The sequence below is a fragment of the Sylvia atricapilla genome, chromosome 6, assembly GCF_009819655.1.
Source record: "Sylvia atricapilla isolate bSylAtr1 chromosome 6, bSylAtr1.pri, whole genome shotgun sequence".
In the NCBI taxonomy this organism is placed as follows: Eukaryota; Metazoa; Chordata; class Aves; order Passeriformes; family Sylviidae; genus Sylvia; species Sylvia atricapilla.
Window position 1 is genome coordinate 44,068,190 of NC_089145.1, and position 12,737 is coordinate 44,080,926.

At 48.3% G+C, this 12,737-nt stretch overlaps 1 protein-coding gene across 1 annotated transcript in view; it reads left to right on the forward strand.

Moving 5' to 3' along the window:
- Window positions 1-5,627, forward strand: part of LOC136362836 (exocyst complex component 3-like protein 2) — a 36,378-nt gene extending 30,751 nt beyond the window's left edge. The window contains exons 12-14 of the mRNA XM_066321709.1: window positions 1,577-1,698; window positions 3,302-3,487; window positions 5,388-5,627. Of these exons, the coding sequence (XP_066177806.1) occupies window positions 1,577-1,698; window positions 3,302-3,482 (303 nt within the window). The 3' untranslated portion in view covers window positions 3,483-3,487; window positions 5,388-5,627. The remainder of the gene's footprint in view (window positions 1-1,576; window positions 1,699-3,301; window positions 3,488-5,387) is intronic.
- Window positions 5,628-12,737: the final 7,110 nt, after the last annotated feature.

Below are 12,737 nucleotides of genomic sequence, written 5' to 3' on the forward strand. Positions count from 1 at the left end.
TTACCAGTGATGCTGTGCTCAGCATCAGCTTTGGAGAAATGTGCATGGAACAGTGAAAAGGAGATATAGGAAATCTAATTATCTGTTACAACCCTACATTAAGCTTGGGTGAAAAAGGGTTGCATTTGGTTACAATGGTTTCCCCAATGTCCCCCATGTGTGTGCTTTCTTACTTGATATGAGAGCACCAAAAGCCTCGGAGGTGATATGCACAAGTGATTTGCAGGGGACAGCCTGCATCTTAGTCATGAGGCTCACAGTTATGCATGTGAACAGCCTGCTGCAGACTGAATTTATCATGCAGTTGCTGCACAGGCTGCACCTGCTCCCTGCCCTGCTCTGCCCCCTCTTTGGGCTTTTCCTTCCCCTCTGTTCTCAACAACACATTAGGAAATACCTTGCTTCTCTCCTAAGAGCAGTACTTGTTAAAGGCACTTAAACACTGCTGACAAAACACCTCTTTTTCTCCCTTTAGACTGCAGGCTGTTTACCTCTGACCTTGCCTGCCTATGTAGTGCTTAACTAAATCTGACGCCTTCAAATTAATTAGCATTTTGTAATAGTGAGCTTGCCAAGTATGAAGCTGTACAGTACCAGTGCCTCAGGAGCTGAGTACAGCTTGTGCACTGAGCAGAGTTAGACACGCTGTATGCCTGCAGTGCAGGGGGAGAGGGGGAAGGCTGTCTTCAAATATTATTATTTCTTTTAATTTATGTTCGATGCAGAGGTGCCGCATGCGGCATGTGACATGCTGCTTCTAATGCCTCCTGGAGATCAGGAGAACCTGGGCTTCTCCTGCCCTAGTTCAGCAGCCAGTTCTCCAGGTTTGCTTTGTCACAGAGTCTCTGTTGATGTGGTGGCATCAATAATTCAGGGAAGCAATTTAACTGCATTACTGCACTGATGAAAAATGTGAGCAAGACCTGAAGCTCTCTCTTGATGGTTCATCTGCATTCTGCTTTTCCCTCTCTGCTAAAAATGCTTTTGATGAGACTTTTTTCTCTAGTGTGTGCCAGATTAGAGGGAGCTGATCATATGCAACATCTGCCAATCATGTAATGTTATTTTCACAGTCCAGCTCTGTTTCCCACTTTTTTCCTATTGGAGGATCTGTGTTCCCTCGTCCTCTCCCTAAGGTTGCTTTTCTGTCCCCCGGGGCTGCTTTGGGGCACCAGAAATGCCAGCATGTTTGGCCAACAAACCTTGTTTTCACATAGGTCAAGCACAGAGCTGTGCTTACCTCCAGAAGCAAACCACTTTCCCAGAGGGTGAAATGGCCCTGAAAGGACAGGCAGTTTAGGGAAAAATGAGGTACATTTGTCAACTTTGCCAAAGGAAGTGCAGGAGGGGATTCTGCACTGCTGAAGATGGTTGCCCAGCCACCCTAGAAGTAGTCTGTGACTACTCCCGAGATTCTTTTCTGTTACCCGGGGGAAAATCAGATTTCTATACATGCACAGACACTCCTGCAAAGTTTCTAACCCACACTGAGAGATCCTCAGTCTGACACGAGTCCAGCTCTTAATGTGCTGTGCTGTTTTCCCTGCCCTGAACACAACATTGCTTCTCTCCCCAGGGACCTGCAGCTGATTCTCTCAAGGATCCAATAAAAGCAATTTTAGAACTTATTCAAACTTCTGATCCTGAGGGGATGAAAATAGCACTTCTGCCCATTCTAAAAGATTTTCCTGACCTCAGGTAATGTCTTTGATTTGTTTAATTTCTGTACTTTCTTACATGATTGCTTGACACCAGAAGACCTACAGCAATATTAGTCCCGTGATATTTTGCAGTGTGTTGGGCCAGGCACAGTGGCCCTTTTAATGGACTCGCTGGTGCCTGGTTTATCTCTTTACCAGACATGAACTGGTGAAGTCGAGATGTCCTTTTGTGAAGGTGGAGGATGGATGAAATTGCTGTCAACAAAGCAGAAATGCTGTGGAAAAGTACTACCTTAATGCAGACTTTACAGGCACATATGTGTGTCAATTGTAGGTTTCAAGAACATCCTTAACTTGGACATTTCATAACTTTCAAACACTTGTCTTCAACACTTCACCAAACCTTGTGTAATTATTTTCACGAATTTCTAGGTGTATTCAGCAAGAATATACACTTACATTTCTTACAGGAAACAACAGAATTGAAACACAGCTTTTACTAGGAAGGAGAGATTTTAGCTAACTGCATTTTTTCCAAAGCTTGTAGTGGTTTTACTGCAACTATCTTTTGTTCTGATGAGCTGTGCCTGTGTTTTTCTGACTTAACATGATTGCAGAGCAGAGTTCTCTGTCACAGGGTATTTTGAAGGCCAAAAGTGTGAGTACCTTCAAATGTGGGGCAGACAATTTGTGGTAGATAATTACTTCAGTGCCTATTCAACATGACAGTCATGATACAAACCTGCAGCAAGGGAATTCTCTAGACTTCTGTAGGAAAATGTAGGCAAAGAAAAATAATAAAGAGAAAGAGATAATGCTATGCTTCATCTGGTTTCTTCTTTTTTACTTTTGAAGGTGCTATTGAGCTAAAAAGCTGCTTATCTGATACAGCATAGCAAAATAATATGTACACGTATATAAATAGTATAGGAAGTGGGCATAGGAAGTTCTCAGAAGACCCAGATCTCAGAGGAGGCCACCTCAGTGTGAGTGGATGCACTGTTCTTGATTACAATAGATTTCTCTGTTTCAGATTGTTTGGCCTGGATGCATTTGCTTTATATCCAAGAGGGTATTTCCCTGCTCAGTGGAACAGTGCTCTGTAGAACACAAATCTAGTAACCTTCCAGATAAACAAGAATTAGCTCCATTTGAGGGGAGAAAAGATATCAGAAATGCTTCCAAATGGTCAAATGTAGACTTATCTGAAACCTATTATGATAGATACAGGTCATTTTCTAGGAATAACCTGAGCTGAACATTTTCAATAATTTACAGGGATGCTGTGTGCCCTGGGCTTGGGACCTGTGAGCTCAGCCCTATCCCACACAGCTCTTGGGATATGGCCTCCTCCTTAGGTAGCCAGAGGGTGCCAAAGAGCATCTTCCAGCCTTTAGTCTGGTCCAGCAAAACTGAGGGATAGAAAACAAGGTGGTGGGGTGGGTTTTTTTGTTTTGTTTTGTTTTGTTTTTTGTGTTTTGTTTTGTTTAGGTTTTTTTTTGGTTGGTTGGTTGGTTGGGTTGTTTTGTTTTGTTTTGTGTTTTTTGGTTGTTTTTGTTTTGTTTTGTTTTTTGTTTTGTTTTTGTTTTTTGTTTTTTCTTGACTCATTCACTTACTTGTCCTCTTGTCATTTTGGAAAGGGAGGAACATCTGAGTGCAATGCTGGACATCAAAGATTCGCTTAGCCGAGAAGACAGAGCTGCTCTCTTGAGGACATTTCACGATAATTGTGGGGAATCAGAAACAGAAGCAAACTTGCTTTTTGCAGATATAGAAGTAAAACCTCGGAAATATGGACTCTGTGGCTGCTTCTGCTGTTAGCGAAGGTGGGTGTGCATGAGTGTGCTTGTGTGTAGTGTACCTGCACAGGTAGGCGTATTTCTTGGAAAGAGGTGGAGCTGTAGCTTCACCTCCACAAGGTCCTCAATGCTCTATACACTGGTTCTACTTCCCTTTCTCTACCTGCAGACTTCCACACCCTGAAGGATCATTCTGCAGGCAGTGCAGGGAGCTGAATGCTTAGATGAGTGATTCAGGTTACAGTAGGGACAAAGGAGATGACAGGGCTCTTCCTCCCCATCTTTCACTCCTGCCTAAGTGTCCCTCAGCAAGGTCTCTCTGCAGCATTCCCTCCCTTCCAGCTCTTACCCTCTGCATAGGCATGGTCTCCCAGGCAAGTGCAGTTTCCTCCTCACAGAACAAGCCAAGAAAGATCCTCTCATTGATCCTTCTGCTTCTCTGGTGCCAACGGGAGGGATATGTGAGCCCCACCACTGCCACCTCCATGACAGCTGCATTAATTAAATTAGACTTGGCCCTGTTTAGGTGACTGTGCTGTTCTATGAGAACCAGAGGCAAATGTGCCCATCGTGTGCTGGCAGCAGCAGCTGATGTCAGAAGAGAAGAGGGTTCAAATCAGAGGGATGACTGTCACTATAAGGAGTTAAATCCAATGGTGAGAATTGACAAGGCTCATTTGGAACATTTGTAATTACCTTTCAGTCTCCCAAGGGACTCCTTTGTAGTCACAAATGGGCTTTTTTTTTTTTTTTTTTAAGGGGGGGGGGCTAAATTCCAGCAGATTTCAAAGTTAAGCAGTTCCTCATGGTTTTAAAATACTGCTTAGTGGAGAACATGCAGCTATTTTCTTCACTTTAAATAATTGGCAACTTCTTGTTAGTCCAAAATTATCCAGCTCCAGCTCAGAGGGGGAGAACTTTGTTTTATGCTGGCCAGGTCAGAGCCCTCAGCTATCAGAAATATCTCTCTCAGTTAATAAATACAGATTGTCAGCAGTTACCTTCTGTTGCATAAGCTGACTAGACTGAGGTTGAGAAGCACAGTCCCTTTTCTCCTCCACTCCCAGGTGTCACCATTTATTTATAGTTACCCATGTTAGCAGATCAGGGATGAGGTATGCAGGACTCTGCCCTCCAGGCACAGGCAGACAGCAGGCTGCCCTGATAGCGGGGAGAGAAAGCAATTAGAGAAACAATTAATAAGCACAAAGGTTCCCCTCCTAATGAAAACTGATTCTGATATAATGAACTGGCTGTCAGCCACCCATATTTGTACTCTGCTTTAAGGAAATTACATCTAGTGTCGCCTTTGCTTTAGTAAAGATATGGAGGAACATGTTTTTAAAGAATTGTAAGTTGCTTAATCTCCTATTTGCTGAAATCCCCTGTGTAAACAGGCTCCCAAATCCCAGCAGGCCCTGCTGAGTCTGCAGTGTGGTGGATACACATGCCTAGCACCATTTGGTGGCCTCATCTGAGTTCAGGGGTATCAGTAAAGATGAAATCAGTTATGGGATGTGCCACCTTCCTCCTTCCATCCCAGCCCTGTGATTTTGCTGCCATGCTCCAGGATGTGACCTGTAGGCTCTCTGGGAATTAGCTGCTTCCTTCTAGCCAGGAACATATCTTTTCCTCCTGTACATGGAGCTGGCAGGACTTTGGAAAAGCGCTGGTTTTGGTTGTTTCATGTGAGCACGAAATATCCTTCCAGAAAAGAAATGAGGTTTGGCTGGGGAGGGAAGGCAGCAGCAGGGGTGCTGCCCATGGCTGTGGGCCCATGGATTTCTTAGCCCAGGAAGTGGAGGATTTCAGCAGGTAAGTGTCAATAGAGCTTCATGAAAGTGTGCACAGGAAAGTGTGTTTGACTCTTGCACATGTTCTGATGAGTGCTATTTAATTACTCAGCTTTTTTCTTGCCTTCCTTCAGGCCTGCTGGGAGAAACAACAGGCCTTGCTCCCCTGTGCCAGCATCTGCAACCACAGCCCCTTGAAAGCTTCACATGCAGCTGGATGCATGGAGAAGCCTGTCAGCCATGGAAGACAAAATTCCTGCACTTTTGCAGGAAAACCATGTGGCTCAAATCCTAATCTTATATGTAAAGTCCAAGAGGAAAATGAATGGGATATGGTAGAAAGAAATTTCTTCAAAATTTCCTAGAGATTGTCATTCAGCTGAGTCCTGTTGGTTATTCCCAGGATGTGGCAAGTGTGGAGGAAGAAGGTTTCCCCTCACTTAGTTCCTCTCAGTTTCCATTTCTTGTTCCATGAAATCTCAAATTAAACCGGCAGTGCTGCACCACATGGTGTAGCATTGCAACCTCCTGAGGGATCCATGACCTCTGTTAAGGAATATTGCCTAGCTGATTGTGCTGGCAATGCCTGCAGGTCTGGGCACCTCAGTTTACCCCTCAAGGCCCAACCTGCACCAGGAGGGTGCAGACACAGCCTCTTCCCTCTCTCATGAAGACTGGGACCTGCTTTGGGGACAGCCCGCCATTGTGAGGTGTGGGATGGGGAGCTCTTCCTGTATGAGTTTTACAGCTGGCTCAGGAGCATAGTCTTGCATTAATTTTGCATTAATACCTCAGTTACTGGAAATTTCCTCTTGGAGAGGGAGGGGAAAACCTCATGGGAAGCAGGCAGTAAAAGGAGCTGTTTGTCCCAGCCTCTGGGCAAGGTCTTTGCTAGTTTTCAGACATAAACAGGCAGTTCCAAAGGAAAAATACTGACTATTCTTCCTGGTTATCTATGGACTGGTCACAGCCCCCAAGCTGGATGTGGTTCAAGGCCCTCCTTTGTTATTGTGTGAATATAGGCCATTACTCCTCCTCTCTGACACTATAACCATGCAAAAGACTACCTCAGATGTGCCAGTACTTTTCTGAGCAGCCATTCGCCCTCGAGTCTGCTTCCCTAAAAAAAAGAGGGAAAAATTGTGCATAACCTGTCAATGTGTGTAGCAGCAGATATGTCATGCCCTGGTACCCTGAGCAATGCAGACCCAACTGGACACTGCTACATTCTGCAGTGCTGTGCCATCACCCCAGGGACATTGGTGCCCCATCTGAGAGCCCTCCATGCAGATGGGGTCCTGTGAGCTGGAAAAGAGCCAAGGCAGGTTTGTAATTGTCATTAGCTTTGTTCCTGGTGCAGCTAGGAACAAAGAATCCCAGCTGAGAGTGGGATGAGTTTCAGAGAAGGAAGAGATTGCTCCATCTCCAGGGAGTCCTCTGTGTCCTTTCAAGGCACCAGGAGACTTTGTCCCTCTTGTCACTGAAAGTCAGTGAGAGCACCCCATTGCCTGCAGGCCTTTCCTGACTATACAGCTGCTCAAAAGGCCAGTGCTAGTGTCCCAAACATTTCATTGCTGTCCATTGTGACTTCAGAGAGGCCTTCCCTGGGATGTGGGAAGACTAAGGAATCTGGGGGAGCTGCTACCTGGCTGGGTGGGCATGGGTTTGGCTGCAGGGTTGGATGAGCACCTGCCTTCTGAAGGTTGCCAGCCCTGTCAGGCACTCTGGGCCAGTCACCCTCCCTTCCTGCTGGATAACACATTTTTTCAAGGGTGGGAAGGGATGTCAGACCTGGATGACAGACCCTATTGAGACAGCAGGGTCAGGGTCAGCCTCTGCCAATGGGGATTTCAAGCAACAAGCCTTCCAGAGAAAATAAATAAAACCCTCTTTGACATTTCCATCACCGTCGGGCTAAAAATAATCCTTCAGCATGTGGACAGCTCTGGCAATGCACATGTTGTCTATGTGTGTCTGTGCTGTTTGACATCTGCAGCCAGACATGAGTGTGTTCTGCTTGGAATCAGCAGCTGGGAGCCCTGAGGGACACCAGGGATTGCCATTCCTGTGTGCAGATCAATGAGATTTCATAGCGGCGAGTTTCTGCACCATGTGTGAAGCATCCGCTCACAGAGAGACCAAATAAAAACTTTGTCCATGAGGTTTAATGAAGTTTTCCAGAGCCAGAGGCCCCAGGGATGTTGGCTGGGGGTGATGGGGAGAGGCAGCCTGGTGTGGAGGAAGATGGTGTGGGAGGGATGTCCTTGGGCACCCACAAGTCACCTGTGGAGAGCAGATGGTGTGTGGGGAGGCTCCTGGCAGCTCCCTGGGAGGGGAGGCAGTGGTAAGAGAATGCTGGGTCACTCCCTAGGACTGACTGAGGTGATCAGGGAGGGGAGGAGAGACTGCAAGGAAGGAGGATGAGGGATTTTTCTTGTTTGATGGAATAATGAGGGATTTTAACCCACTCTGTTGTGTGACCTGAACTTCCCAAGTGATCCAGCCTTTCTAGCTTTCTAGCTTTCACCCTAACCTGGGGTTAAAGCGCTTGTGTGGGATTTGTGCCACTTTCTGCAGATGGCTGGGAAGCAAGGTCACACTCAGGATCCTCCTGCAGGATTACCTTGTGGCATTGGGATGTGGGCAGAGAGAGCCCTGCCATTGCCACCAGCCTGCCAGTGCCACCATGGAGCTGTGCTATGCATCTCCCATTCGGCCTTTCTTCCAGTGACTCCACTTCTGTGAGCAGGATCACCCAGAGGCTCCCTGCATGAAGTCTCTCTCCCACTCCCTTTGCACCCAAAGTTTCACTGGGATCCCCTTGGCACAAGGGTTGTGCTGCTGCCATGCTCACCCATCACCCAGACACACCAGGCTTGTGATGTGGGCAGGAAGGAGTGACAAGCTGCTCTGGCTCTTTTGTAAGCCGCGCTCCATCACCTCTGCAGCTCTGGTCTGGGCAGAAGGATTGTGTGATGAGAAATGATTTGTCACCTGAGTCCCCCACACTGCTTGGAGCCAGGGTTTGGCTGGCTGCTTTAAAGTGCTGCTCCAGGGCCTCAGCCTGCCCCCTCATTTGAGCTGCTGTCTCTGAAGGTCACCTTCAGGGCTTGATGCTGAGGGCAGTGGAAAGCAGATGCCCCTTAATTGTGCTGCGAAGTCTGAGGAAAGACCTGACATTTGCTGAGGTGCCCCTTGTGCTTCTCTGGTTTATTTAGTGGCTTTGCCAAGGATGTGACAGGGAATGGAGGGCTTGATAGTGAAAAACACAGGTAATACTCCGGGACATGCTGAGCTCTGTTGGATATCAAATGTACATGAGGAGAATCAATCCCTAAAACAGCGAGACCTCAGAGAAGGCAAACCTTCTGATTGCAAAATTGTATAGTGAATAGTGGTTTATTCTTGTCCCTCCCAAGAGGAGCCTGTCAGTGATGGGAAACTCATACGTTAATCCCAATATTAATCAGAATAACTTGCACCCCACCTTTGAGGCTTTCCTCTCCAGCACACAGCTGGGAGTGATGCCTGGTCCACAGGTGGGGAAAGGGGGGGTGTGTGACAGGCAACATGGCAAAAGCCACCACACCAGGCTATTCCCCCCAGGACATCACTGAAGGTTGGATTTTAAGGATGAAATGTCTGTCTTTACCCCAGCACCCCACGGTTCATGAAGAAAAGACGAGGAGGCACTGCTGTGTGCTGAGGTCTCTGGCTCTGTACCAAGAAGGGCTGGGCTGGATTCCCCGTTTCCCCCAGCGGCTCCTGGAACACCCGGGCTGGGAAAGGTACACTCCTGGTGCCATCTAGTGGCACTGGGACGTGGAAAGGGACGTGGCTCTTTCACGTTTATTATTTGCGTTATTATTATGGGAGGGTTAAAGGGAAACATACCTACGTGACGTATCAATTGTGTGAGCTGTGAGGGGCCCCTTACCAGAGTGTGAGACTTGCAGGGCAAAAAACCGCTGGGAACTCAACTCTGCTGTAAAGTAGGATGCAAAGAGCATTTAGATACGTTTGCCTGCCAAATAACCAGAAGGTTTATGGGAAGATTGTGAAAGGCAGTGATGAGCAAGATAGGTGGGATATGTCCTGTGCTGTACAGAAAGAGTTGGAGCTTGTGAGTGTGGAGAGGGGAGGTTGAGAGGCAGTGCTGCAGAGCCAGGATGCAAGGACCTGATTTCTTCCCACTCCACAGCAGCTGGGCTTCCTGCTGCAGTAAAGGGCTTTAGGATAAGGTTTTAGATGGCTTAATCTGACCTAAGGCCATATGGGCACTTGAAGATGGGTTTCTGTCCTCACCCCTGGGTGCCTCCCCACCACCTCATCTAATGGCTCTACTGACAGCAAATTAGCAGCCATAAAAAATAATCCTGCATGTGTTTGCCTCTTCTGTTTGCTTTTCAGGCACCCTGCTTCCATCTCTCTGAGGTTTAGCTACCCCGCTTCACACCCACTAACTCTCCTGTCTCCTGTTGCTGTGCTGGTTTTCAGTCTGGTCCCAGCTGCCCTCCCCAAGCTGCCCCCTTGCACGCTCCAGGGCCTGTGGTTGTCTATCCTGTCCAGCTTGGCTCACACAGTCTTTATGGGACCATTGCATATTGCCCCAATGGGCTGTTCTAAAAGGGGTGCCAGTCTGTCAGCAGTTTAAAAAAGTGGACTGAGTGTTTAAAGCAGCTGCTGGGAAAACCTCTGTTTCATGGCTGGGACAAAGCACTTGCAAGAGCAGACTGTCTGAAGCTGTCTGTTATATCATATACCCTTTCAGGGTTTTGGAAAAATTGTAAAGCCAATCTTGGTTCACAGATGAGTATCAGATTTTTTCCTCATTGGATTCTACCCTCTGAACTTCCTCACACTGATCTTTTGTGCCTAACAAAATGGATTTGTGCTACAAGGAATGATGTAATTTTATTCCCTTCCAGGCTGCCTAGTGCTGAGAAAGATTCAAATTTTCGTTCTCAGATGCTTGCTGCAGCTCCTGCTGATGGTGCCACATGGTCCATTTTGCCCATGTTTCTTGTGGTCCCATTCAGCATGACCCAAATTTTGGAGGGAGAGGAGGGTGCGGGAAGGGGAAGGATAAGCCCCAACTGCGGTGTTGTGGCTCGGGAAGAAGCTGGGGTAGATGTCAGACAGGAGTTTTTCACTGAGAGCTCTGCGGGAGAACCCTTGGGAGCACAGGATAAGGATGACGCCTCGCTCAGGGCAGCCCCCAGCCCCTGCCCGGCCTGTGTCACCTCGTCCCCTCGGCAGCGAGGGAGTCTGCCTGCTCCGGCCCGGGCTGAGCTGCGGACCCAGGGACGCCTTCTCCTGGCTGCCGAGCGCCCCTGTGGAGCCGGGATCCGCCACTAGATGGGAGTAAAACCTGCGGGAACAGCCGAGCCCACGCGTGGGGCCGCCGAGCGGGCGCTGCCCCTCAGGGCTGGCAGCGGAGGGTTTCTCCTTCCGGACACGGGCCCGGCGCCGGTGCCGACTGCCGCCCATGGGCAACTGGTGGCTGGTGTTCCTGAGCCCTGTCCCACCGACTTTCGGCTTAAAAACTCAGGGCAGCGAAGCTGGGCTCACTTGCAGAGACAGATCTGCCTCCTCTCCGGACTATCGTGAGTCCTGTCCTAACACCCAGCTGGGCCCTGGGGCGGCTCGCTGGTCCCTCAGCCTGGCGGTGCCTCCTCCTCCTGTTGTATTTACACTTAGGTCTCCCATAAAATCCCCACCAATTTACTTGTCTTTTGTGCCTGGGATGTCAGCCTTGGCAAAAGTGCTGTGCCCATCCTTGCTTTGCCTCCATCCCTGCCTTGGGAAAAGCCCTCCAGCCAAGGTGCCCTGCCTCAATGGGGTTTGCTCACGCCGGGGCCGCTGCAGCTGTCCTGGCTGTCCCTGGCTGTCCCTGGCTGTCCCTGGCTGTCCCTGGCTGTCCCTGGCTCAGCCCCGTGCCCAGAGCACAGCAGGTGTCCCGGGGAGCCCTGTGGCAGGAGTTTGCGCTGCAAGGGGAGAATGCCATGAGGAACAGAATGCACTGGGTCATAGCTCAGACCTGTGGTGGTTTCTTTATAAAGGTCGTTGTGGGCTAGTGAGGGTGAGCCTCCTGCTGTTTCATGTCCTGGATGGTCATTGATAACTGCCCTGTCAGCAGCACTTTCTTGGCTCCTTCTTAAACCAAACAAGCCCAGGCTGGTGGAGTTCAGGCCACAAGATCATAATCGAAAATAGTCATGCCTGAAATGTTTTCCCCAAGAGTGCCTGATAGCCACATGGGCCGGGATTACTGTGGGCGCTGTGGGAAATGTCTCTGCATACCCAACACTTGTTGCAGGGAGGGAGAAGTGGCAGTGACTGCAGGAGCAAAGTGCCTATGTACTGTGGGGCAGATAGAGGCTCAAGAAGAGCCTTCCCTACAGCTTACCTAGAAACCAGGACCCTGGAGGAATGTAGAGTGGCCAGCAAACCTTGGGCATTCCCAACACATGAGGAAGAGTTGAGTGACTGGTTTCCTGAGACTAGTCAGGGAAGAGCTGCAATCACATGACCAGCACCTGATGTCAAAGCCATTGTGGAGATGAATTTCCCTGAAGATTGCTTTGCCTGCCCTGCTTTGCCTTGCCTTCCCTTCTCACTACTGCTTTTCTTTCTAGAAGAAATTTTTACTTCTTTGAGGGCCAGCATCTTGTCTAAACCTACTTTATTTTCTAAATTAAGCTGTGTTGGTTCCTTCAGTGCTTTCTCCAACACGTAATGTAAGTCATTCTCCCTTTTGCCTTTTGGTCTCTGGAATGCCAAGAATGGACATGGCACAGCAGCCAAGCTCTGGCAACAACAGCTGGAACAGGGGAGTTTCTTTCCGTGCTGTCCTGCTGTCACTTCTTTTTGCTTCTCCCAGCTGGAGGCTTCCTTTTTCACAGCAATGTGCTGACACATCCCATTCATGACCTGTCAGTGCTCTGAAGTGTTTGAATTTTTGCAGAGTTATTACTGAATGGGCAATTTCCTCCCTGTGTTTGCACAGTTGTTTACTTCTGTTGCATTGCTGTATACTGTTCTTGTTGATTTTGAACTGCATCCTACTGGATTTTTTATTTTCCCGGATAATTCTGAGATCAGATTCTGTCCCCTATTTCTGGTCACCATGCTTGCAGCTCCTGGATCTCTTGTAAGCATTCTCTGCATTTCAGCATTCAGAATCATTAATGAGTCCAGCTCAGACAAGGCTTCTGTGGACTTGCACTCAATACCCCCTGCAGTTTTGCTCTTATCATGGATCTTTATCCAGTTTTGTGTCTGCTTCCCAGAAGCTTTGCAAGAGCAGACCCCCAGCCTAAGGTATGTATGCCCCGAGGTGTGGTGCTTCCCAGACCTGTGCCAAGCCACAGTCAGCCCTCACTTATTTACATGAATGGTACTTGTGACAGTGTTAAAAACCTTGTTAAAGTCAACAGTTCAAACCATCCCACCTGACCATGAACAAGCAATTCTTTACTGTG